This window comes from Cryptotermes secundus, unplaced genomic scaffold, assembly GCF_002891405.2.
Source record: "Cryptotermes secundus unplaced genomic scaffold, Csec_1.0 scaffold646, whole genome shotgun sequence".
Classification (NCBI taxonomy): domain Eukaryota; kingdom Metazoa; phylum Arthropoda; class Insecta; order Blattodea; family Kalotermitidae; genus Cryptotermes; species Cryptotermes secundus.
In genome coordinates, this window is record NW_019722433.1 from 1,025,017 (window position 1) to 1,051,871 (window position 26,855).

Sequence of the window (26,855 nt, forward strand, 5' to 3'; positions counted from 1 at the left end):
CATTTTAGGAGATCCCATTTACATTCAACGGAGAATATTTTATTTCGCTCCTGCGACCGTTATCCTCTTTCTTTCTTCTCCTTCAAAATAGCGAAGGTACATTTTTATTCTCCGGAGATCATGACAGATAACATGCAGCTGCCATCTGTGTAAGTACGTTAAAACTACTATAGTGTAAGAACGGCGTAACACACTCATAGTTAAGGCCACTGAAATACGTATTCATAAACCGTTTCGTATTATTTCTATACAGTTTATGAGTTGGTCTGTGCAATTTCTTTATGGTTTATGGTTTCCGCCGCAGTATATTTTTCAATTACGTACAGAAGTGGAAGATCTATTTTCAAAACCGTGCTATCTGAAGGGCAATAGTTCAACCCACTGCGTAACTCTAATGTAACACAGGTCAAAGTTAGAGAGAAAGCAGAAATATGAAAGAGTCATAGGAAAGTAAGGAATGGGAGTGAAGATTGGAGATACAAAGTAAAAAACACCCCACTGAATTTCAACGGGTTTCTTCCACCAGTAACAATAATTGCTGCGAATCTGACAAATGCACTTGGTAATTTACTCTATATATTTTCTAAAAAATACCTATTAATAATTGTTGCTCCTTGAATATTAAGGGGCACGCGATACCGTAGTCGGTTGAGGCACTATGCTACAAGCCAGAAGGTTGCGGTTTCGAATCCCGATGAGGTGGATGTTTTCAATTGACCTAATCCCTGAGGTCGACTCAGTCTCTAACGGAAATGAGAATCAAGAATCTTTCTGGGGGGGTAAAGGGCGGTCAGCGTGTAAGGCTGGCAACCTCACCGCCATCTGTGATCCGACTGTCTACAGGAAATGTGGGAACCTCGAAATCTCACAACCCTATCGGCCTCCACGACTTCTTATAGGGATTACTTTACCTTTGAATATTATGTTATTTAACTCATGGCTCTTTCAATTGACAGTCATTAGTTAAAATTATATTATATTTCAATATGTTAACAACTCCGAATTATGGAGAGGAAGTATATCAGGGCGAGTCGGTAATAAAACCTTTTCCTGATATCATAAGAGAGTAAAAACATCAACAATTTAGCTCACTATCTTCATCTTTTTAAATCATTCACTCATTCCACGTTAGACTTATAGGGCCATTAACAATATTGGAAAGTTATTCGTTGGTGAAGAAATTCCATGTCCTTATGTGAGCAGAGCATTCATCACGGTTTCACAAGTTCATCCCCTCAAATTCTAAAAATGTTAGGCCCGTTCTAATAGCATCTTCTGACCTATATCTGAATCTCACCTGCGGTGTTCTTTCCTTTCAGATATGCCTGTAGTTAACGGGTATAGGCACTTTGGCTTTCCCATTTGTATTACATGTATTCCTTACCTTGCCCTTCAAGGACGTGACTTTAATGATCAAGTTTTTTTATCACAATGAAATAATAATAAGAAATCCCTTTATTATTTCCATGAAATCTAATGATGTCTCTAAATTGTCCTTGTCCATAATTATCGTACCTATTGATTGTCCCTCGTAGAGTCGAAAAGCAGGGTAACCCGGGACCTGGTCATCTTCTTTAAGGGCGCGAATGTTCTCCAGTTCATGTCTCACTATGTACTGCTTCTCTGCCGTTGTAAGCAGGTCATCCACGTGCATCCCTTCCTCGAGGAAGTCGTCCAGCTGGCTGACGGTAAACTCTCTGATCAGACCGCATTTGTCACGTTTCCTCAACTCCAGTTCCTCTGCCACCTCCAGGAACTTGATTTTAGAGGCCGATACGTGGAGGGTCAAGCCCTGAAACACGTACATTATTTTATCTACCTCGCATCTTGCATCTCGTAGACTATTCAGCATAGGATAACTAGTATATATTGTGATATGTCTAACCGTTGCTGGGCAACGGGAGATGGAACGCGTTACCACGAAGACAGATCCTTGATAAACGGTCGGTTGCCAGGTTACGCAACAGTAAGGAAAGCGGTGTTTCTCCATGCCAAGCCGAGTAGAGCCGAAGCGAGCCGAGCCGAGCCGAGCCGAAGCACGCTGGTTGCTACGCAGCAATGAATAACTCTTGTCAGCTTTGCCCAGCAACACCTGTCAACACGGCGATTACGCAACAGGGAAACGAGGCGCGTTTTCCGTTGTCTGGCTGTAGCAGTCGCCGAGTTCAGATGTAGCGAGTGAATCGTGGACGTGAAGAATACCGGAACGTGTGATTAGAGGCGACAGCGTGAGAAGTTATTGGGAGTGTGTAATACAGTGACACTGGTATAGCTCCCATGTTGTACTGTGAATAAGTGAAGACCACTGAAGATAGAGTGAAGAGATTATTGTGTAGGGTGTATAAATTGTGTAAACCGGCAACTGTGTTATAAGAATTTGTAGTTACGACTTGTAGGTTGTTAAATAAACCAATTAACAAGCTGAACGACGTCTTCAGAGGCAAAATACGTTACAATATATACACTATGTATCGACACGAAAAAAGTATAAACGGGCTTTCTATTCAATTTGTAAACAATTATTTATAACAGAGAAATATACCGAATAAGAAGAACATGAGTATTACTGTTCTGTGAGGTGTAGACCTAACACCGCTCATAGTGCTGTATTTCTTTATTTCAGACGTACAGCTTTATAAGTGTGCACCAAGGTTTCGGAGGAACCTGTTGCCTCCATCTTAGATGTAGATAAATTACCTAAAGTAACAGTAAGTTGCTTAGTCCGTGAAACAGGGAAGGAAAATAGGACAGTGCATAAAGAAAGATAGTACTATGAACTGTAGATTACAGTTTTGTTTGATTCATTTAAGGCTTATTTAAAATGGCGTAATTTCATACTAGTATAAAATAGTTCTCTTAAATGTAAATGTACTGAATATCCAAACATTTTCGCTTATAGATTCTACCACGCGATTTTTTGATTGATGCATATGGACAAGAGAATATTCCTTAATAATATTTCGATAGATGAACAATTTTGTGGAAAATTCGATTTAAGTTGAATTATGTAGCAACACGGTACTTACTCACAGTTATATCATTTTTGACGAAAATTATGTATCCGTTAAAATTTTATCAAGGGATGATATCAGATCGTATGATGGGGATGGGAGTGACAAATTTTCGGACATATTTTATGCAAAAGATTTCAGTTACAACAATTTTCATACCGTCTCATATTGAGGTGGCTATTAGACGGGGTTTTGGATTGGTGAATTGGATTTACTGACACCATATACATTCATAGCTCGGGACTACAGATAATACAGCTCTAGCGCTGTTCTACACACTTTACAGTTCACCGTTACACACCCACAAGAGTTATCAGTCTTCACTAATCATCTCCTTACAGCGAATATATCGCAGTCTCACTGTAACTTCAAATGACACATGAAGTCTTCTTTTCACTGCCTAATTCCTTTCTTGTCATTATTCTGCAGCTACTAACTCAATTTAATTCCAAGCTCATATCCTGGCAGTCTGGCGTCTCGAACTCAACTCTTCACTCTCTACTACTGTTCTGTACTGCCGAACACTTCCTTATAACTACTTTGCACTGACCCCACAGAAAACACAGCCTCTATTGTTAACGAGGCATGTTTATAGAGCCGTTTCCTACCAAACAGTGTTCACGTTACAATACATTCATTTTCAAACAGACTTGAAATGTACTCATACTTTAAAATCGTGCCCCTCTGTCTGCTTGTATGTACATCACTCCGCATGTTTCATTTCATCATAACTTCCGCTGTTTAGTCCATCACCAAACAAGCGAGATGCATTTCTTTCAGCAGTCACTACTTGACCAGCTATAATAGTCGGCGGTTACATAATTTGGTCTTCAGATAGAAAGTAGAATCTGACAGACATTTCACATTTTCCAGTAATACTTACTGTTCCCACCATAACACTCCATTTTGTTTACCGTAGCCCCGAAAATTTGAAATCTTTCCTTATGCTAATAAAGAGCAGCATATTATTCTAAATGAACTCACGTCCAACAAACTGATGAAACCTTCATAATAATACAAATAGATTAACCGCTCAACCGAGATTTTACAGAATATTCACGCTATTGTCTTCAGCAAAGGTCTGGCTGCAATAATAGCTGAAGCGAAGTACTGCTCATTAGTAGCACCCGTAAATACTAACACAACTGGCTACTACACGACAACAGGGACTGTTACGTAAAACAGAATAACGTCAAAATGGCAAGCCTTAGGCTTCTTTACATTTAGACGCTTGATATCCGGTTTACTTAAAGCAAAGATAAACAAGAAGTTCTGATCTACTATAGCTACGTGCCAATTGAAACTGGTACTTGCCTCCCCATCGTGATGAGGTTGTTTTCTTACAAGTAGCTCAGCTCCACCGTCCAGCCGTTTCCCACATATTTTGTCTACCAGCCACACTAATGCAGTGGTCCGTATGTGTCTGGAGAACTGGATAACAATGTACGTCGGTGGGAATACGGCTGTTGTCTCTTCTGTGGAGTCATTCGGACTGGCGGACATGTCTCCGCCTGACTGCGGCCGTGCTCTTCTTAGCCGCCCTGAACAAATTGAAACAAACCACGTTACGAAGCCAAGTTCTACAAGAGTATTCCTCTGTGGCTTCATCACAGAGACCAAGCTCCGCAACACACAGTTAGTTTAAAGAAAATATCATATTTCATTTAAATGTAGTTTTTTTTTTAATAATTACCTTGAATAAAGAGATTTGTTGCATAACTAAACTGATGAGGAGATTGTAAAATAATGCAATACCCTCTTGAAAGGCGCGTTTCCGAGAAGGAATTATAAGTGACACGATAATAACATTAATATTCAAATGACTTGTAAGGAAATGAAGTGTAGCTAATGTGAGGATAGGCAATCATATCCTGTAGTTCCGATGGTCAGTTATTGAGGATAAACTGTATATTTAAGACCACAACTAACTCTTTCCTTATCACAAACAAACTTTACATTCACATGCAACTATTCACTGTTAGGTGATACCTAACCAAATATTCGAGAAGTCAAAACTATATACTGACTGAATAAACAATCCGTGTTAAACCTGGGGTATTCACTGTTATTACACACGCCAAAAGGAAATTGTATACATAAATCATTTACCATATTCCTCAAATTTGTATTGATACAGAGAAATCCACCAAAAAACTAAAAAATACGTGGCTTCAATGGAGTCTAAGCTCAACCAAAAATCTTATTTTCTTGTTTTTCTTGATGGAAATAATTGGATTAAATAATTTAAGTAACTGTTTTTATGTAGGTAGGCCTATTGTGATTGAGAGTAAAAGGCTTCTGCAGCAGAATTCACTACGCTGCAACTGAGTGTACACTTACATACATTTAGACCTATAAGTTCAGGTGGGAGGAAGCTCGGCTTACTTATTATAGATAGTAAGATACTTCGGTCATCTTCAGGTGTGCTCGGGATAAGTTGTTTATTGTTGTAAATACAAGTACTACAATGTATACACATTGTCACTTATATTAAATTGTCTCCCAAACCGAAGGTCTATGGAAAGTACGTTCAATATATAATATATATGAGTATATATATATATTTTCCAAATATTTTGTTTTCCGATAATTTTTTTACTTATGCTCGAAATCCGCGCAAGTTTTCGTATTAAACATCCGTTACTTTTTTTTTCCGAATTGAACAGAAGTTGGAAGTGCCCGACAGGTTCTAGTAAAACTCCCTAGTAATATAAAATGAAACAAATATTAGAAGAATGCAGTCTCCTGGGATGCGACGCCGTGTAGATCTTGTTTTGGAGGAACGTTTCGCTTCCATCTTCAGGGCAGAAAATTTAGCGAGCAAGGAACTAGCTCAGTCTGCAGCCATCTGCTCACACTGGTTCTTGCTCGCGAAATCTTCTACCTTGAATATGGAGGCGATACATTCCTTCGAAACGTCGGTTCATACAAGATGTGCACGATGTCACATCCCAGAAGAAGGCATTCTTAGTAGACACCGCTCTGAAAACCTCAAGTCTTAAATAATACATATTCGTTCATTGGTTCTCGAATTGGATCATGCACACATAGGGACAGAAAGACAGATAGCAGGAGCGATTGTAATTTGAGTTCCGTAGGGTTGCGAACTTGCCTAAGAATTGACCTACTAATATTTTTCTGACTAATAAATATTTATCGCCCATCTGTTGATGAAACTAATTATTCGACTCTCAGGTTAATTACGACATCCATAATGATTTACAATGCTTTGTAAATCGTTATAATTTCAGAGGAAAATATTCTTGAGTTCATTTAGGGATGGGCTGTTTGTACTTCAGGCTTAAACATGATCATTCTCTCTAAGCGAGCCAGTGACGTCACAACCATCACCACGTGTTATTATCTTCCGAGATGTCACGCCGTGTTTACCGTATTTAGGAGGAATGTGCTCCCTCTACCTTCTTGGTCACTTCTTGAGGGACTGAGAAAGAACACGACATACTAAATAAGAAGAAAGGAAAAAGAGAGACAGAAAGAAAGAAAGAAAGAAAGAAAGAAAGAAAGAACGAAAAAACGAAAAAAAAACGTTAAAAAGGAAGAAAGGACAAAGTGTGGATTGGCTTTTCTCGATTGCCCATATTCTTCAACCCCTGAAAGCTGCATATTCAGTACCGTGTTCACAAGAGCTTTCCATTGGTCCCTATCCTGAGTCAGATCAATCTAGCCCTCCCCCCCATCCCATCATATATCTGTAAGATCCATTTTAATATTAACTTCCCACTTACGCCTAGGTCTTCCCAGTGACCTCATTCTTTCTACCTTTCCCACTAAAATACTATATTAATTCTTCTCCTCCCCTATGCCTGCTATATTCCCTGCCCATCCCATACTCCTTTACTTCATCATTCTAATTCTACTTGGCGAAGAGTAAAAGTTATCAAGTACCTCATTATGCAGTTTTCTCGAATCTATCATTTCATCCCTCTTGGGTCGAAATATTTTCTTCAGCACCTCGTTCTCAAACGCCCTCAGTCTGTGTTCTCCCCTTAACGTTAGAGTTCAATTTCCACAACTATAAACAGCAACAGGCAAAATGATGGTTTCGTGTATTCTGATTATTACGAGTATAGACGGCAGAAAAGAAGACAAGATTTCCGGACTGAAATGTAGCAATTATTACCCGAATCCAGTCTTCTCTTGATTTCCTCCTAAATCAACATTTGATCTGTTAGTATAGCTACCAAATATTTTGAATGTCCCACATTTTTAAAGCCTCTCTTTATGTTACAATTTTCCCTGCACTCTGGTGACAAGACAAGAACACACTTAGTTTTCTCTGCATTTTCTTCTATACCAACTTCCTCATTAGCGTCAACTTGTACTTCTTTTCTTTATGGTAGTTATGTTGTCTACCCATAGGTTTATGGGGCAAGGTTGGGGTGCTATGCTACAAGCCGGAAGGTCGCGGGTTCAAATCCCGATGAGGTCATTGGATATTTTTTCAGTTTACCTAATCCTTCCAGCTGCACTAGGCCCTGGGGTTTACTCAGCCTCTAACAGAAATGAGTACCAGGAATTAATTAAATAATTTTCCTGAGGAGTAAAGTGCGGCCGGCGCGTAAGGCTGACAACCTTACCGTCATCTTTGAGCCGATTGTCTAGATAATGTGGGACCCTCAACGTATCACAACCCTATGGGCCTTCACGGCCTGGTACAGGGATAGCTTTACTTTTACTTTACTTTACTTTACTTTACCCGTAGGTTTATATCATGAACATATGTTATGATATGTTCTTTCTAATTTCAGTCCCACCTGGTATTCCTGGATCTTCCTAATGACATATCCTAAACAAAGTTGAAAAGCAGTGGCGATAAAGCATCTCCTTGTTTTAGAGCATTCCGGATAGGAAAATTATTATATAAATGTTTACCTGTACGGACATTATTATACGTTTCTCTCAAACACATTTTAATCAACCTAACTAGTTTCCTGTGTACCCCAAACTCTATAAGAATATTGTACAGAAATTCTCTCATAACCGAATCATAGGCTCTTTTGAAGCCTACGAATAGACGATGTAATCTTTTAATGTAATTTCTTTTTTTCCCCAGTATCTGACGACTGCAAGCGAATGTTTAGTAATTGATTTCTTAGGTCGAAACTATCATTGATGATCCTTCATAATTTAATCTGTATATTGACCTAACCTTGAGAGCAGAATATGGGAAAAAATTTTGTATGAAGTTGATTACACTGATATCCCTCGATATTTACTACAGCCAGTTTTATCGCCCCTGTGAACTTGTGCGAAAATAGTCTGTTTCCGCTAAGCAGGCAATTCTTCCTTATTCCAAATAGAATTAATGAGTTTATGGATCTCACACCGCAATTTTTCACCTCCTGCTTCAATCAGCTCTGCCGGAATTTGTTCCTTACTTGACGATTTCTATTTTTCAACTTAGAAACAGTAATTTTGACCTCTAAAGTAATAGGCCAAGGAACTAACGGCTGAGCGGTATGTATTTCTATCTGTCTGACATCACTGACCCTTTGTACATTCAATAACTGAGAGAAGTAGTTCTTCCACCTATTCAAAACGCTGTGGGAATCTGCAAGCAGATCACCATTCTCATCCTTCACTAATTTACTGCTATAGGCCGCGCCATAGCTCAAGCGGCTAGTCGCTGGCTTTCCACCGCGGCGACCCGGGTTCGATCCCGGGTCTGGTCAAGTGGAATTTGTGGTGGGCAAAGTGGCACTGGGGTATGTTTTCTCCGAGTACTTTTGTTTCCCCTGCCAATCTTCATTCCACCAATTGCTCAACAATCACCCTCACCTATCATCTGGGGCTGGTACAATAGGCCAGAAGTGGCGGTAGTACAAGGGACTTAGTCTCACACAACTAGCATTAAAAAAAGTTACTGCTAGGCTGGTAACCTTTCTTAAAGTAATTTATTCCTCTGTACATATCTCTAATGTTCTTGTTCCTGCTGTGAGCTACAAGCTCATTAATTTTGTCTCTCAGATATTTACCCTTCTTATTCTAAATGCCTCTCGAATTCGTGTTTCCTACTGTCCAGGTTGTTCTCAATTATTTTGATTGGATTCTGTAACCACTGCAATTTGGCTTGTTTAATTTGATCTTATACTTTAATCATCCTTCGTCGAATTATGGCTTACGCTTCTTCAATTCGTAAAAACCAAATTTATATTAAACCACACTGAACCTAAAACACGAGGAGGAACAGACTGTCTGACATGACCCACTTCCCCCTGAATTATACCCCCACATCTTGTAAATAAAGTAGAATATTTTTATATATTTGTACAGATTATAAGCTAGTTTTAGTTGCATAGAAATTTCACATCATAATAATATATGTTGTTCATTCAAAACGAAAGTTTACTTCGTTATGCACGGAAACGTAAGAGAAGGACTGGCTAAGTGTTTTGTAATCAGACACTGGTAGTCATAATGGATGTCAATTCAAGGCATGTCAAGACCACATATGTAGTCATCATTATTGATCTAATGTGGTAAAAATATCTTCACATTTTTTTTATATGCAGTTTAACTTGCAAAATAATTTAATTACTTTTTACCCATAAAGAATGAAGGAGGCTTTTTTCCGAGTTTATGTCTATGATTCTATTTGCAATTCAACATTTTAAGTTATATGAATTTTAATTGATTATTATTCCACTAACAAGATATTCGCAGGAGGTAATATTTTAATCGAATGCTTATTCCAATCCTGTTTATTTATCAAAAGGTTTCCAAGAAATTATTATGCTTTCACAGATACAAGTATATATTAACTTTGATGAATATCTTTGTGAATGTAGATGGCGACCAGAGTAACTGGTATCGCCATTGTGTTTGCAAACAAGATTATTAAATATTTTCTACAAATTTATCTCCTAAGCCACATTGTCATAAATCAGAGGTAAAAAAGTGGGTAAGTAACAGGATGTGGAGGCCCATTGGCTGCCAGACGTTGATGTTCCCGCATTTTGTAAACAATCAGCTCACAAATTGCAATGAAGTTGTCAGCCTTGCGCGCCGGCTGCCCTTATCCCAAGGAAAATTCCTGGTACTTATTTCTGCTAGAGGCTGAGTCGACCCCAGGGCCATAGTGCGGCTGGAAGGATCAGGTCAATGAAATCATCGCGAATCGAACCCGAGACTTTCTGGCTTGTAGCAACTACGCTATGGCGCACCCCCGTGAAACAGTAGTAGACTGTCTATATGCTACCTTCGGATTTTATTAAAGTGTTTCACAGCCATTCAAATGCTCCTAACACTCGTCTTCTACTTGTCACGTTTTTCAGGGTACATTGTTCCTACTATCAATCCTTAAATTTCCAGGTCTGCTATACGAAATAAATGTGGATAATTCTGTATCTAGAATGGAAAAAATATATTATCGGTAATACCACAGAATAGGGGCACGCGGTAGCGTAGTTGGCTGAGGCACTATGCTGCAAGCATGAGGTCATTGGATTTTTCAATTTACCAAATCCTTCCAGCCGCACTATGGCCCTAGGGTCGACTCAGCCTCTAACAGAAATGAGTACCTGGAATATTCTTGGAATGTTCTTGGGGGTGAAGGGCCGCCGGAGCTTAAGGCTCACAACCTTACCGCCATTTATGAGCTGACTGTCTAGGAAATGTGGGAACCTCAACATCTCAAAACCTTATGGGCATCCACGACCTGTTACAGGGATATCTTTACTTTCTTACAACAGAATAACTTTATGGCCTCATATGTTCATAAACTGCCGAATAACAGCAGTATACTGCTGTTATTCTCTGTGGCTTAGTTTACGACAGTGTCAGAAGGTTGGTTGTAAAGGGTCTACTAATAGTGGTAGAGCAGATGACAAATGATGAAAGGGAAGGTTTTGGAAGAAAGTTGCAATTGCCTAATCGAGGTGCTAACCAGATTTTTTTTTTCTGGCGAGAATGAGGAAAACCGAGCATTCGAATGCGAATCCAGAGCGTTACAGCTACTCCGATCTGCTGTCTGAAAAGTAAGGCGTGCCTCTTACTTTCCTCCACACATTTCGCAGTCAAAATACGCAAGTCGTAAGTCAGTAATGAGCTGTAAATGTTCGGCCACACAGAGCGCTACGCTATGTTCGCTACGTACGCTGTGTACACTCGGCGACGCAGCTGACATAGGGAACATAGCGTACGTAGCGTACGGAAGTCTGTGTGGCTAGTCACATTGGCAATAAAGGGAGATATTTTTCTGTTCGTATAGAGAACATAACGTACGTAGCGCTCTGTGTGGCCGAACCTTGAGAACCACTCGTCGTAGGTAGATCATACGTGGTATAAATGTTCTATCGTGTAGCAGCATACTTTGAAGCAGAAGCTTCTGCGCTGGCTAGCTTCATGTTAGTGTAGACCAGTGGTGTGGCCGCGGCCCGGTAAGTTCTCTTTTTATAAGATGAGTGCTCGGTGTAACTGATGCCAGAGCCCGGTACTGGGTCGCGGCCCGGCGGTTGAGAAACAGTGTTGTAGACTAGTATCTTTTAGCAGTTATGCGCTAACTCTTGCAGAATTATACTAATGAATTACGCAGAAAACTCGAAGGAGAAGAAGGGAATCTGTTTAGAATGAAGTTTTTAGTTGCCTGTGCAGTGTTCCTTACGTGTTGCAAAGAACAGCTCATGAGAATTTCCTGTCCGTTTGTCAGGCAATATTTTCCTCGCTCAGTTCAGTCAGCATAGGGGATCTGACTCCCAACAGAGGCAAGGGATCTTCCTCTTCTTCACAGATTTCAGAGCGAATCTGGGGCCCACCCAACCTCCTATCAAGTGGGTACCAGGGGGTTCTTTTCCCGGGGGGTGAAACGACGGGGGCGTGAAATTCATCACTCGCCTCCACTTATTGCAGAGTCAAGAATTGTGGAGCTATACCTCCATTCCCCATACACCTTCATGGCGTGGTGTTTAATTAATTAAACATGGGGACAACTTTACCTATGACACTAAATCATGCGATGTGAGTGCGAGAGTCAATGGAAATATTTTCCCTTTTCCTAAGCATCAAGTGGAGGCATTCTAGATCTCAGCATCAGAGAAATGTTCCGACCATTTTGTTCCAGGATTAACAGCTCTCAGTACCCACTGTGTGTTCCTTAGAGACGGTATGCACTTGACAGTCCCATCGTGGCGACTCTGGTTCGACCCTGCGTCAGATGATGTGAGTTTTGTGGTGGGTGAAGAGGCAATCGGTAGGTTTTCTCTAAGTGCTTTAGTTTCCCTTGCCAATTTTCATTCTTACGAAAACTCCACACTCATCCAGGGCTGGTAAATTTGGACCATTACCGGTCGATATGCCAAATGGACTCAGTCTGACTCCAGCCCACCAAACAAAGAGCATCTGGATAGAGACGCCAAAGTTCCTTCTCTTACAGGGAACTGCATCCTAGTAGTGCAGCCTGCAGATGGTCACTTTATTTACTCTCTCGTATGTCGTCGTAACTGACATAAAGCAACGATTTTCATTTAATTAATAATTGCATCTTAAGATGTAAGTGATTTGTGTAGTTAGTGGGTCTGGAACGGGGTCCACTCAGCCACGCGAGGATAACTGATGACCTATTTCAAGGAAATAGCGGCTCCGGTCCAGAAAACCGTAATTAACAGCCGTAGGGATTCGTTGCGCTGACCACGCGACAGCCTCTATCCGCTAAAGTTGGCACTGCTTCGCCGACAAGCGGCGGTCGCTCGGTCGACATAGTTCGCTTGCGGGCTAAAACCACGGAGTTTGTTTTACTTGTAGTTAGTGAGCCATATTATACACAAATGCATGTTGTTTTTATTATTACATGTATATCTTTGTGTTTGTTGATATAACGTTGATGAAAATATGCAATCCTGCAAAGTATGTACTGCTGTATGGCCTGATAAACATGGATCCGAATGAAGAGCTCTATTTTCTGTGATATTACGCCGTGTAGTTCGCTGAAAGTTAATCTACGTTCGGAGGGACATATCGCCTCTATCTTCAGGGTAGAACATGGTGGCGATACGTTCTTCCGAAACGTAGATTGACTTCCAACATACTACAATATACGGCGTTATATCAAAGAAAATAGTGCTCTTCATAACCATCGCTTTGAGAACCTCAAATCCTATGTGGATCTGCATGGTCCATGTTTCAACAAATAATTGTAATCTATATAAACTGTATAGCTTATAGCGGACACTTGTGAACCCGGTTCCATAAAATGCTGAGAAATTCTTCAGTAGCTGAGCGATTGGTGACTTTTCAAGAAGCACTCAGCTTGATGGACTCTGTTATGTTGGAGGGACAAGTAGAAAACCTTACACAGAATCAGAAGCTTCAGTACTAATGATATATTCTAATATCTTACCATGTATGCTGATGAGTTTGCTGTGGATATTCCATTGTTCATCTGCTCGTGATTGGAATTTGTGGATATCAGAAGGCAGAGATGAAAAACGTCGGATGACGCTTGGCATCGTGTCAGTCACCAGATGGCCAGACGATCGAGGGAATCCTAGTAATCACACTTAACCTCTAGCAAGTAGAGGCTGTAACGTGCAATGGCTGTGCAGGATTAGTCAACAGAACACAACACACCACTCCACACCAAATGCAGTATTACGAAGGACAGTCAGTAAACAGATCACAAATGGAAGTAATATATCTGTAATGGGCGTAATACTTTTTCTATGTGTACAGCTAGGTAGCAGCACAATCGAGCTTCATGAGAGTCTAGATAGCAGACTCACATGAGCATGTTCAGAGGTTGGTCTCAGTAGTTAAAATGGCGACCGTGTTTGAGCGGTGTCGTACAGAAAAGCAGCGTTCTGTTGTGCGTTTTATTTGTTCGCAAAAAGACTCAATGCGAAGAATATTCGTAAAGAAATATTTCGTGTTTACGGTTGGAAGTGTTTGTCGCGTAAAGAGGTTCACAACTAGGTTGAGAAATTCCCTCGAAGACATTGAAAGTCACAGGTAACGCCCGACCAGGTGCGGAAGTGGCTGAGACAACAGTCAAAAAACTTCTATGCCGCGGGTTTCGACGCACTGGTAAAGCGATGGGACAAGTGTATCATTGTTGGTGGAGTATATGTCGAGGAATAATTTTTTTTTCAGGTTCGAATATCACATATTTTACGTTTCACATCCACTTGTGACCTACTTACTAACTCTCCCTCGTATACACACCTACAAGTACTATTGAGGGCATAGACACAAAATAGGCAAATTGTAACACATGCTGTAGCAATATTTTGAAGTTATTCTTCCACATTTATTCGTGTCAAACTCATGTTAATGAATGTGAGTAACAAGATTTACAATTCCATCATTTTTACCTCCACAGGCAGTACACCAAACCAAACACCCAGTGATTAATGAAAAACTCGTAGCGGTGGTGTAAATGAACTGCAAAATTTATCTCGGTAATGGCAAATAAAGCTATGCTGGAACGCCGTCTTCTGGGATGTGGCACCGTGTAGACCTTGTGTGAACTGACGTTTTGGAGGAATGTATTCATCTTCAGGGCACAAAAATTTGCGAGCGAAGAACCAGCGTGATCAGGGGGCTGCAACCACTTACTCTTATTCACACTAGATCTACACGGCGCCAAATTCCTGGAGAAGGAATTCTTCATGGTCACCGCTGTGGAAACCTCAAACCTTACAAAATTATACAAGCCGGAATGTTGCAGTTTCGATTCCCGATAAGGATTTGGATTCTTTATTTAGCCTAATCCTTCCAGCTCTACTATGACACTAGATCCGACTTAGCCTCTAACAAAAATGAGCACCCGGAATCTTCACGGGAGGTAAAGGACGGCCGGAATATGAGGCTGAAAATCTCACGGACATGTGGGAGCCGATTGTTTAGAAAATGTTGGAAACTCGATGTCTAACAACCCTGTGGGACACCATGGCTTGTTACAGGGATAGCTTTATCTTTACCTATAATCAGAAATAAAAAGAAGAGCAAAATTCTCCTGGATTACAGCGCAGAGATAAGCGTTATTAATTCTAAAATATTTATCGAATGAGATTTTAGGTTCTCACGACAGTGACTATATAAGATAACCTTCTTTCTTAGATAGAGCGCCGTGTACTCTGGTAGGTATTTACCAGGCGCTTCGGAAGAACAAAATGCTTCCATCTTTATGGTAGAACAGTAAGTCGAGCGTGGAATGTTATATGAATATAGAGTGAAGGAATACTGGAACAGGACCGCGCCATAGCTCAAGCCGTTAGTCGCTGGCTTCCTACCGCGGCGGCCCGGGTTCCATCCCTGGTTTGGTCAAGTGGGATTTGTGGTGAACAAAGTGTCGCGGGAACAGGTTTTCTCCGAGTACTTCGGTTTCCCCTGCCAATCTTCATTCCACCAATTGCTCCACAATCACCCTCACCTATCATCTGGGGCTGGTACAATAGTCCAGAAGTGGCCGCAGTACAAGGGACTCAGTCCCACCCCACTAGCAATAAAAAAATACTGGAACACCAGCCCCTTTGGCGACACTGCCCCTTTAAGACATGGGAACTGCCCTTATTCGTGCCCTTTCCTCATCCGTCTTTCTATGCCAGTCTCATTTACTTTAGCCTGTCTCTCCCTCGACTCATCACATTCTGTTTTCCCCTCACACTATGGGCTCGACGGCCGAGGAATTGGGGTTTGGTTTCTGGCAGGGACAAGAGGGTTTTCTCTACGGCATTAACTTTGATTTCGAAAGCGTCTCAGACGTCGATGCGCAGAACCGAAATGCTGGCGTGACGGAACAGATGTCGTAATGCAGGGTACGGACAACAGCGAAGAGCAATCCTACTAGCTTTGTCTTTCTCGCACCCTCCCCTCTCGCTCACGTAGCCACGGTTCTTGTTAATTTCATTTGTCTCTATCAGGTGTAGGGGACTTCCTCCAAGGACAAAGCGACCGAGGCGCGAAGCTCACTGCTCACCTCCATCCAGTACCGACGTTAAGAATGGTGGAGCCATGCCTCCAATCCTTCATACGTCTTCATGGCGTGATGCTATAGTAAGCAAAATTGCAACTCTTCCCTCCTTATCAGTCACTTTTACTGTTGGATCTTTTCATCCATACACCCTGCCCTTGAAATAAACCGTTTAGGCCACCATCTCTCCTGGCTTTCTTCTACCTCGATGAGTTCGCTCAGAGCCATTGTCTTTCTAAGCTCGTAAAATGACAATTTTAAGGACCCCACACTCATTCGCAGTTCTCCCCACTCCTATTAGTTCGCTCAAGGCCCTAGTCCCTGTACCCCTTCCCATATGCATACGAATTTCCCCACGGCCAACTTAATCTTCTAACCTGAATATGGATAAACATACCCTTCCTAAACGTCGGTAAATATGTAAGGGACTACACAGCGTTATATAAAAACAGTAATTTTTAACTTTTATCGCATTTTGGAAGTCTTTAATTAATCTCCAAATATATTTTTGTATATGATATTTATTTCCACGTGTCTTCAATTATTTCCTGAAAGTCTTCTGGATTTTGCGAAGATTTAACTAGGAAACAGAAATATTTAACATAAAATTATAGACGTTCCTTACGAATTTCGTAGGGAATCAAACTTATTTGCGGAAATATATGAAGGAAAAATTTTATTATAGAATCGTATGAGTAATATATAATTATGAAGAAAGTTGTCTTCTGGGTTTAGGCACCGTGTATTCTTCGTTTTGGCCTCCATCTTCAGAGCTCTGAAGATGGAGGCGCTACGTTCCTCCGANAAGGTTCATTATCCTCTTCATGCGAGTCCACTGCTACGCTCTATTCTGAGTCACATCAATCTGTTTTATTACGTCATGATATAATCTTTTACGATACATTTTAATATTATTTTCTTCCTTATGCTATGGCGTCCTTAGCTTTGCACGCATTTCCTACGTCTTGCATGCATATTCGGTATTTCAGCCATTTCATCTTCCTAGAACTGATCAAGGAAATATTATTTGGTTAAGAGAACAAATTATGAATCTCATTTTTTAAATTTTTCCCCACTCTTATTCCCTTACGAAATAATGTAATGATGTTGAACCCACACGCAATTTAATACTTTTTTATTACAGCACAGGAATTCTTAAACCATTGTGCTCTCTTATACTGGAAAGGCGAATTCAAATTTGTCAGATATTCCTTCGCGCCTTTCCTACCTTTCGTCACACGTGCATAATTAATAAACTGATTATCTATCAAGAAGTGACTTCGGTGACAAAGAACTACGTTACGAGGAAAGGTAAAATTGGGCCGCGCCATAGCTCAAGCGGTTAGTCGCTGGCTTCCAACCGCGGCGGCCCGGGTTCGATCCCGGGTTTGGTCAAGTGGGATTTGTGGTGGACAAAGTGGCGCTGGAGCGGGTTTTCTCCGAGTACTTCAGTTTTCTCTGCCAATCTTCATTCTGCCAAATTTTCCATCATCATAATACCCATGGCGGGCTACAATAAACCAATCAGTGGCCGCCGTGCCGAGTGGACCCAGTTGGACTCCACCCTCCACTAAGCGAAAAAATGGTAAAGATGCTGTTGTCCTTAAGTGGTACGATATGAAAACTTAAGGGATGAGTGTCATAAAGTTCAACTCATAAACATCTGCATTAGATGAAAACTGAATCAGTCTTGACACAGTGCTTGAAATGTTACAGACGAAATTGAAAATTAGAGGTAAATTTCGATAGAATTTTTGTACTGAATGGAGGCAGGTACCAAAGAAAGCACTGGAACACATATCACTGGAGTGAAAAAATCCTGAACTCTTCAAGATAACATGAAGAGACTATAAACCTAAAAGTTTTAGAAACAGACTACTAATCCTTATTTTCTGCGTCCTGCTGTGTATCCTACATCAAAATTAATATTCAGGGGCCGTGAGCGCAACAATTGATTATAAACCGATATTAAAATATTTAATATTAGGATTAATTTATTTTTATCCCACTGCATATTCCGGTCTGTCAAGAACATCCCTCTTATGGCTTTCACGAATTACATATGTCGTTATAGAATTATTAAAATGGACCAATTTTTATGTTTATCAGTAACTTTATGAAAAGGCGAGGGTGTCCGTGTAACAGGCCGTGGAGGCCCATAGGGTTGTCAGATGTTCACGTTCCCACATTTTCTAGACAATCGGCTCACAGATGGCGGTGAGGTTGTCAGTCTTACTCGCCGGCCGCATTTTACCCCCAGGCATATTCCTGGTATTCATTTCTATTAGAGGATGAGTCGACCCCAGGGCCACGGTGCTGCTGGAAGAATTAGGTAAATTGAAATAATCTACCTAATCGGGATTCGATCCCGCGACCTTCCGTCTTGTAGCATAGTTCCTCAACCAACTTCGCTACCGCGTGCCCCTCACTAACTTTATAATATAAATTTTAGTTTTAATTGTAAGTTTTGTGTGAGTTATATCTCGAGTAACATATTCTGAAAGTTAAGAGTCCTAAAAGTTATAACCTAGTTGTTAAACAAAATTAGATAAAAATGGAATTATAATTGTTTTAAATATTTGAAATGCGGTGATTATATTTTGGGTATTAGTTATTAGATCGTATACGTGGATTTCAGTTATCTCCCGACCCTCAATCACACACTAGATCCACCATAAAATCCACCCGACAGCCCATACCACAGCTGTGAAACACATACAGAATAGCTTCGTATACACACACCAATATATGTTTAGTACGTACTGCAACTTTATAAGATCAAAACCACATTTTAGCCTATAGTATCATCAGCTCCGTACGCAGACCAGTTCCTTAGAACAAAAAGAACGTTTTCGCATGCCTAATGAACACCAAAAACCACGAAGCCCATCTACATTATCTAATAACCAACACCCCAAACCCCCCCTCCCAATTTCATTTGTTAAAAAAAATATAATTTCACTTTTATCTAATTTTATTTAACCTTTAGGTTTTAACTTTTAACACAATTAACTTTTAGCATACATTACTCGAGACATAAACCACACAAAACTTAAAATTAAAATTTATATTACTCGTATAATACATGTATCTGATAAACATAACAAATGGATCCATTTTAATAATTCAATAACGACATATGTAATACATAAAGACCACCAGAGGAAAGTCTTGACAGACCGAAACATGTGTGTGATAAAAAGAAATTAACTCTTAATATTAAATATTTGAATATCGGTTTATAATCAATTGTTGCGTTCACGGCCCCTGAATATACTTCGATACAGCCTTCTAAGTCTACTCCAATACAGTTCATGACGATGACTGTAATGACAGTGATGATGAATTTTATATATCATATCCTTATACCCAAGGGCGGTAGAGGCCTAGCGACGAGCTGATCACCCGCCCAAGGAGTCCTACCGTATGTGTAAGATCGAGAAAAACCGAAGTGAACGGAGTTCATGGAGGTGGGCCTAGGCCCACTGAGGCTGTAGTGCCAAGGAAAAAAAAATACCCAAGGGTTCAATTCCCTATGAGGTCAACTGGATTTTTCAATTGACCTAATCCTTCCAGCCGCACTACGGCCCTGGGGTCGTCTCAGCCCCTGATAGAAATCAGTACCAGAAATCTTCCCGGGGGTTAAAAGGTGACCACACTTAAGGCTGACAAACTCACCGTCATCTGTAAGCCTACTGTCTACAGAAAATCTGGGAGCCCCAGCGTCTCACAACCCTATAGGTCTCCACGGCCGGTTACAGGGACAGCTTTACCTTGTTTACATTTTTAACATCATTATAGCAAGGTCTGTATATTTTGGATTACATCTGTAACGAATGAGATTTGTTTATCTTAAATTACGTGTTCTAAAGTTTTCAGCTGTGAAAAGAAATGTTGACAAACCTTACACTATTTATTCTGAGAGTCCCTCTGAACGCCAAGACATATGTATGGTAAACTGAAGGTTAAAAATAGTATTTACTGTACTGTTTCTTTGCTAGAGTGGTTCACCCAACGTTTCAATGGGGCAGACTATGTTTCCATGCTACTTTATAGTTGGAGAATGTCCAGAAAATGAAGTGCTTCGAGTGGATATTATACAAAATGACCACGGCAAGTCGAGCTGTTTCTAGATAATTGCAATTTCTGCAACTATATCTTGTTTTTAAGAATACTTTTAAGAACATTTACATCTTCTGGGATATAACGCGATGTAGCATAATTTCTTTGATGCCTCTTTCATGATGGTTTCATGCTTCGCTTAATATTAAACCCCAAAGATGGAGGCGATAAGTTTCTCTGAAACATCGGCTGACTTTCAACGGACTACATATCCCGGAAGTAGAAATCTTCATAACCACAGTTCTGAGAATCTGAAGATCTACCTGTTTTACTTTTCAATTTGATGATGAAATAATGATGAGGGTTTTATTTAATTTTCACTGCTCCCAGTCATCGAGGTGCATAGCAGAAACATGTGTGCCGCGTATACACAAGTTTGATGTCGCTATATTGCCTGTCCTATTATGGAGGTACGAATCCTGTGAAGAGTACCAACTGTTCTGAGGAAAGATTTTAGTGTTGATCTCGGTCTCCAAATTTGGGTCAGCAAAGGATATCCAGTTCTCCCCACCACATTTATAATTATTATTACATTAATTTTGACTTTATTATTTTATGTGGTTTTCTTCATACACTGCCGATTTATAACGAGAAGCGTTGCTAAACAATTCAGAAATAATTTCTCCACTTGTCACTTCCTTTTCACAACCACTCCCATCAAACAGAATCCCAGCGGTTAGGTGCAGTAGCTTTAAACATCCCAACTTAAGTCATTTAGCAATACATTTTAACGCACTTCATACAAACTGTCACGTGAAATGAAAAAAAAAATTATATATATATATATGATGAGTAGCGAATATAGTTGAACGCCGAAGGAGAAGAAATATCCTACTGTAAATTGCTGTTCTGGTAGTCCCTTGGATGATTAAGGTAAAACATAAAAAAACATCAGGGTAGCAGGTGATGCAGCTAAGTTTTGAACCAGATACGACTGGGAAGCTGGACTGAAGAAAGAGTACATAAAAACAAAATGATCACAAAAATATTTGGATATAAAGAGGTTTGGGGAAATTTCTGTAAACATGAACTCAGTGATTAGTAAATGGCAACTGGATCGAGGTCTGAATAGCCCGGGCAGGGACGAATTTAAGGAGAGCGACCAGGGCGGTCTTTTATCTATTGGCCTATCTGTCTATAATAACACGCGCACTCGCCAAACGACTGACAGCAGTGCTCCCCCAACTTATCACCTCTGATCAGAGCTACTGTATACCCAACAGAAGCATTCACACCAACCTACACCTTATCCGGGACTCCATAGACTACGTCAACCAACACGATCTCCCACTCGCAGTCATATCGCTAGATCAAGCCTCCGCGTNAAATGAGATTTGCCTGAGGAAAATCACGGAAATTATTATTCGGTTACCATGACACATGTCAGACACTCAGGAATTAAGAAATATTTACATCACAACATTTGACATGATTATATGGATTAATAAAAATGTATCTTACTATTCAATTAAATACCACTCCATGAAGACGTAAGGGGAGTGGATGTATAGCTCCACTTATTGTTAACCTCGGCACAAGATGAAAGTGAGTGGTGAAATTTACGTTCCGTTCATTTTACGTTGGGGAGAAAGCCCCCCGCCCCCCATCTACTCGCGCCGTCGGGGNNAGGGTTAGCCTCGGAGCCGGGCTGGACACCATAGCGAAAAAGAAATACTTGCACCAGGTCGCCGAGTTTCGAACTCCAACCATCCAGCTTGTAACCTAGATACTATAATACCTGAACTATCCTGATAGGCTAAGCACCAAGGGTTAGTATTTTCGAAAATACAGTTTTACTTTCTAATAATAATTAAAATTACGTTTGAAATATTAGAATGTGCACTTCAACAGATACAACCACATGGTCTGCATGCAACAGCTGAGTCAAGCGTGTGGCAAGGCCTACGTAGGTTGACAGAATACTGTTATTGGTTATACTGCATTATAACTCTGCACTTTCTAGTCACACTAGAATACCTCGCAATGGAACTGCTTCGGGCTTACCTGTTGCATAAAGGCGAGATAGAGAAATTCATTTATTTTTCATTGTGAAAGATTTCTTCCGCAAGCACGACATAACACGATACATGGATTTCAAATCCAGAACTGAATAGTAACAGCGTTTGCTGTGTGAAAGTCACGACACTAAATTTAACGTGAGAGATGACGCTTACGTACGTGTATGTAGCTACTGGAATGATGCCACGTTTCTCATTGGTAAGACGTGTACAGGCTAAAAACATTTAGACTGACCTGTACTTCTTGTCTACGTGGTTTAGACTTCCAACAAGAGATAGCAGCAATGTATGTCTCTGAAGTTGGAGTATGTACAGTGTCAAATTCGTCTGTAAGATGGCGCGGACTCTGTGCTTGGAGGATCGAGAGAGTGCAGACGCTTGCTTGCTTGCATGTGTGCGTGTTTTTGTGTGTGTGCGCGTGTGTGTGTGTGTGTGTGTGTGTGTGTGTGTGTGCGCGTGTGTGTGAGAGAGAGAGATATAGAAAGAAAAAGAGAGAGTAAGAGAGAAAGTGAGGGGGGGCTATTTCAAACAAAATGAAAATCAATATATGGACTATAGGAAATATCTAAATTTACAGAAATTTTATACCCTCACAATATATTAGCGGCGTTAAATATGCACTTCACGATCCTTTTTCCAACTGCAGTCGGAATAGCTCAGTCGGCATAGCGACGGGTTACGGGCAGGACGGCTGGAGCTCGAATCCCGACAGGGACATGATTTTTCTCTTCTCCACCTTTTCCTGACCGGTGCTGATGGGCGATTTCCCCAGGAGTAAAGCAGCTTGAGCGTGAAGCTGATTACTCACCTTCATCAGTGCCGAAGTCAAGAATGGTGGAGCTATACCTCCACTCGCCATATTTCTTTACGGCATAGTGCTTAATTAATTAAGTCTGGAACAAATTTATCTTTAGTTTTATTCGCGATTTCTCAGTACCTCAGTACACCTTACATTCATGCACATTTATTAAAGTATTTTGTTCGCTTTAATATTATACTGTTACGTAGTGTTGTTTGACCATAGACAGGGTTTGGATTGGTGACTCTATTTATTGATCACGTATGCACTCACGATTCGTGACTGCACTTTACAAATCACTGACACACACAGACTAACGTCCTCAGTTTATTACAGTCTCTACCCGCAGCTATATTTATGTCAGTGCCATCTATTTTCAGCATCCAGTTCTCAAGCGCCATCAATCCGTGTTATTTCATTACTCGTAATGTGAGAAATCTAGTTTCACACCCATAGAAAACTACAGGAAAAATTACAGTTTTGTATATTTTAATTTTATTTTTTTTATACACCAGACGAGAAGACGAGAGGTTCTGAACTGAATGGTGGAAAGCATTTTTTTTGTCCTTGGCACTACAGCCTCAGTGGGCCTAGGCCCACCTCCATGAACTTCTCTGTTCACTTCGGTTTTTCTAGATCTTACACATTCGGTAGGACTCCTTGGGTGGGTGATCAGCTCGTCGCAAGGCCTCTACCTGTATACAAACACAGAAAAACTCACACACACAAACTAAACATCCATGCCCTGAGTGGGATTCGAACCCACGATCCCGGTTTCCAAGCGAGCGAAGACAGTACATGCCTTAGACCGCTCGGCTACCGTGACCAGCTTTCCTAATATTACTCTAGGTTTAATAAAGTGGTAATTCTCGAATTTTGAGTTCGTCTTTGTGGCTCTCGTGATGTACTAATTGTGTACGTAAACGCTAGTTTTCTTTAATCGACTCTTCGGTTAAGAAATGAGACCTTAACTTACGTATGATCAAGGATTTAATATTTTAGTGAAAAGACATGTAAATACATAGTGAAATATTTCGCTTCCGGTTCCTGTTTTAATTTCTCGTGATTCTGGATATAAGGACAAAGACTTTACGACTGGGTTAGCTAATTTTATTGCATGTCTTTGTATGTGTCTGCATATCGGAAAATTCTCTGAACAAATGATTTCTGGTTGAATGAGATTTCCTTTGTCCCTCGCTGAGCTTGGTTCGGTGTAGGAATATAAAGAAAAAAAAAGTCGAGATTTTAATTTGAAATTGATGTACTATGGCAAGCTCTGAAGATGTGAATCATTGATAACTTCAGACTTAACGAGTTTAAAACGCATTATTAGGGCGTTATATTACCAATTAATCGACCGATGAATTTATTACTGCAAAGCTAATCTACTGGAAACATAAAAGATTAAAGTTATAGTAAAAAACTTCACGATATGATTCAAATGAAGAATATATCATACATCCTCCTCTCCACAAACCACTTCGATATCACACGCGTGTGTAATTATCACATAAGTTAGGCATACTTGTTTTAAATGATTCTATAATAAATCGCAAGAGCTGATCACCCGCCCAAGGAGTCCTACCGAATGTCCAAGATCTAGTAAACCGAAGTGAACGGAGAGTTCATGGAGGTAGGCCTAGGCCCACTGGGGCTGTAGTGCGAAGGGGGGAGGAATAATAAGTCGCAGAAATCTGATTACTAAACCGAACGTACACACCGTCATACTTGTGAAAAAATCAAAGGAGATAGTAAGGGAACAATAGGCATATATACAGATACAACTTAGCTCAAACAGTATGACTTCCATAGCGACAACATTGTTCAAAATTTTCAGGGGCTGATCGAGTATCATGCATACACATATACAGCCATAGAGAGAAATAGAGAGAGAGAGAGAGAGAGAGAGAGAAAGATATTTTAAAGCGTAAAAGTCACTGTTTCCGTTTGGATTAAATTTAAAGATTTAATGCCAATATTTATACCTGGGTAGCTAGGAAATTATTTTAAAATTCAGTTTTTGTAAAGCTAAGAAAATACTCCGTGGTTTCAGTCCGCAAGCTAACTATACCGACAGAGCGACTGAAGCTTGTCGGCGAAGTTTAGTGCCAACTTTTTGCGGATAGAGGGTGTCGCGTGGTCAGCGCAACGAATCCCCACGGCCATTAATTTCGGTTTTCTAGACCGGAGCCGTTATTTCCTTGAAATAGCTCCTCAATTATCCTTAGGAGGATCAGATTAATAACATGGGTTCTAAACTATTGTAATATTATATTACAGTAACCCGTTGCATGGACTATTTGCTTAGTGTCTATTCAGTCTTACTTTTGGCTGTTCAATCTTCGCTCAATAATCAGAGATACCACACTGGCCCGTATAAATTTTTTGTATTGCTAGTGGGGTGGGACTAAGTCCCTTGTACTGCGGCCACTTCTGGCCTACTGTACCAGCCCCAGATGATAGGTGAGGGTGACTGTAGAGCAATTGATGGAATAAAGATTGGCAGGGCAAACCGAAGTACTAGGAGAAAACCTGCCCCAGCGCCACTTTGCCCATCACAAATCCCACTTCGCCAGAGCCGGGATCGAACCCGGGCCGCCGCGATGGGAAGACACTGGCCCATAAGTACACCAAATGTCTACAAACAAAGAGAGCTCCATCCACAATGAACATCAACACACAAGAAACACGAAAAACGAAAACTGCACCAGATACCTACACACGAATTTGCAATGTAGAGTCATAGTCGAAAGAAATCGAAATTTTTACCCACGTAAATTTTAAAAACTTGTAACTAATTTAATATTCTATCTATTAAACTTAAATTAATTTTAATTAATACATTCCAAATGGGGAATTAATATAGTGAAACAATTTAAATTGTTCGATATAACTGATGATAAGGAGGTGAGATATTATAGTCGGTATAGCGACTGGCTACGAGCTGGACGACTGAGGGTTCGGAGTTCGAGTCCAGGTAAGACCAAGACTTTTCTGTTCTTTATGTCGCCCAAACCGGCCCTGGTGCCCATCCAGCCTTCTCTCCAATGGGTACAGGGGGCTTTTTCCACGGGTGTAAAGCGGCAGGGGAGTGAAGCTGACCACTCGCCTCCTGCTAGTGCCGAGGTCAAGGAAATATGGCAATTTGTCAGTAGTCACTGTCATTGAAACTGTAAGAAGGTTGCATTATTAATACTGTGAATACGTATAAGACATAAAACTATTACATGGTTGATGATGTTAATGATAACACAAGTATAAATAACCTATAGATTTCCTCATTACATGTTCGGGTAAAATTGATATTGATACACTGATCGACTCCATTTCCTGCTTCCTCACTGTCGAACACACACAAGAATATCCGAAATCTTCTCGAGAAATTATGGAAAGATAATTATCCATCTACATCGAACCAATGCACAGCGTAGAAAATACCGAGTGTATATACGCCCACAAAAAAAACGCATACCCCATATTTTATGATAATATAACGATACATATCGTGGAATTGCACACCTAATGTACCCCACAGTAACAACCCGTACATCATAGAAACTTGTCTCCGGGCTCTACGAATGGGCTTTCTACGTAGAAAGCTTCTACAACAAAGACCTACAAATGACATAACTTGCCCAATTTCTACACTGTAACATTGGAACCTTAGTACTAAGTTGACATACATATTTCTTAACCTCAAATCCTAAATTTTTTAAATATGTTTTTAAAAATTGAAAATATTTTTAATGTTTCCATAATACATTTAACACTTTATAAATCTTGATATATGGTATACTTTTTATGTTATATCTTTTATCTTATTTTGCGTCTTCTACTTTAATTGTAACATCAATTTGAGGCAAATGTTACCTGTTATTATATGACACGTTGCACTGGTATGGCTTCATATCGGTAATAACTATACGTTTTCCTATATGTAATTGCCTGATGATGGTCTTGTACAATCGAAGTATGTAGCA

The 26,855-nt window shown here is 40.3% G+C and overlaps 1 protein-coding gene across 1 annotated transcript in view; it reads right to left on the reverse strand.

The window, feature by feature from the left end:
* The window catches only part of LOC111861419 (anoctamin-10), a 63,242-nt gene extending 40,988 nt beyond the window's left edge, over positions 1-22,254 (reverse strand). Inside the window, exons 1-4 of the mRNA XM_023845964.2 lie at positions 22,063-22,254; positions 13,366-13,546; positions 4,326-4,552; positions 1,516-1,792 (exon numbers count right to left, since the gene is read on the reverse strand). Coding sequence (XP_023701732.1) covers positions 1,516-1,792; positions 4,326-4,552; positions 13,366-13,474 — 613 coding nt within the window. The 5' untranslated portion in view covers positions 13,475-13,546; positions 22,063-22,254. The remainder of the gene's footprint in view (positions 1-1,515; positions 1,793-4,325; positions 4,553-13,365; positions 13,547-22,062) is intronic.
* Positions 22,255-26,855: the final 4,601 nt, after the last annotated feature.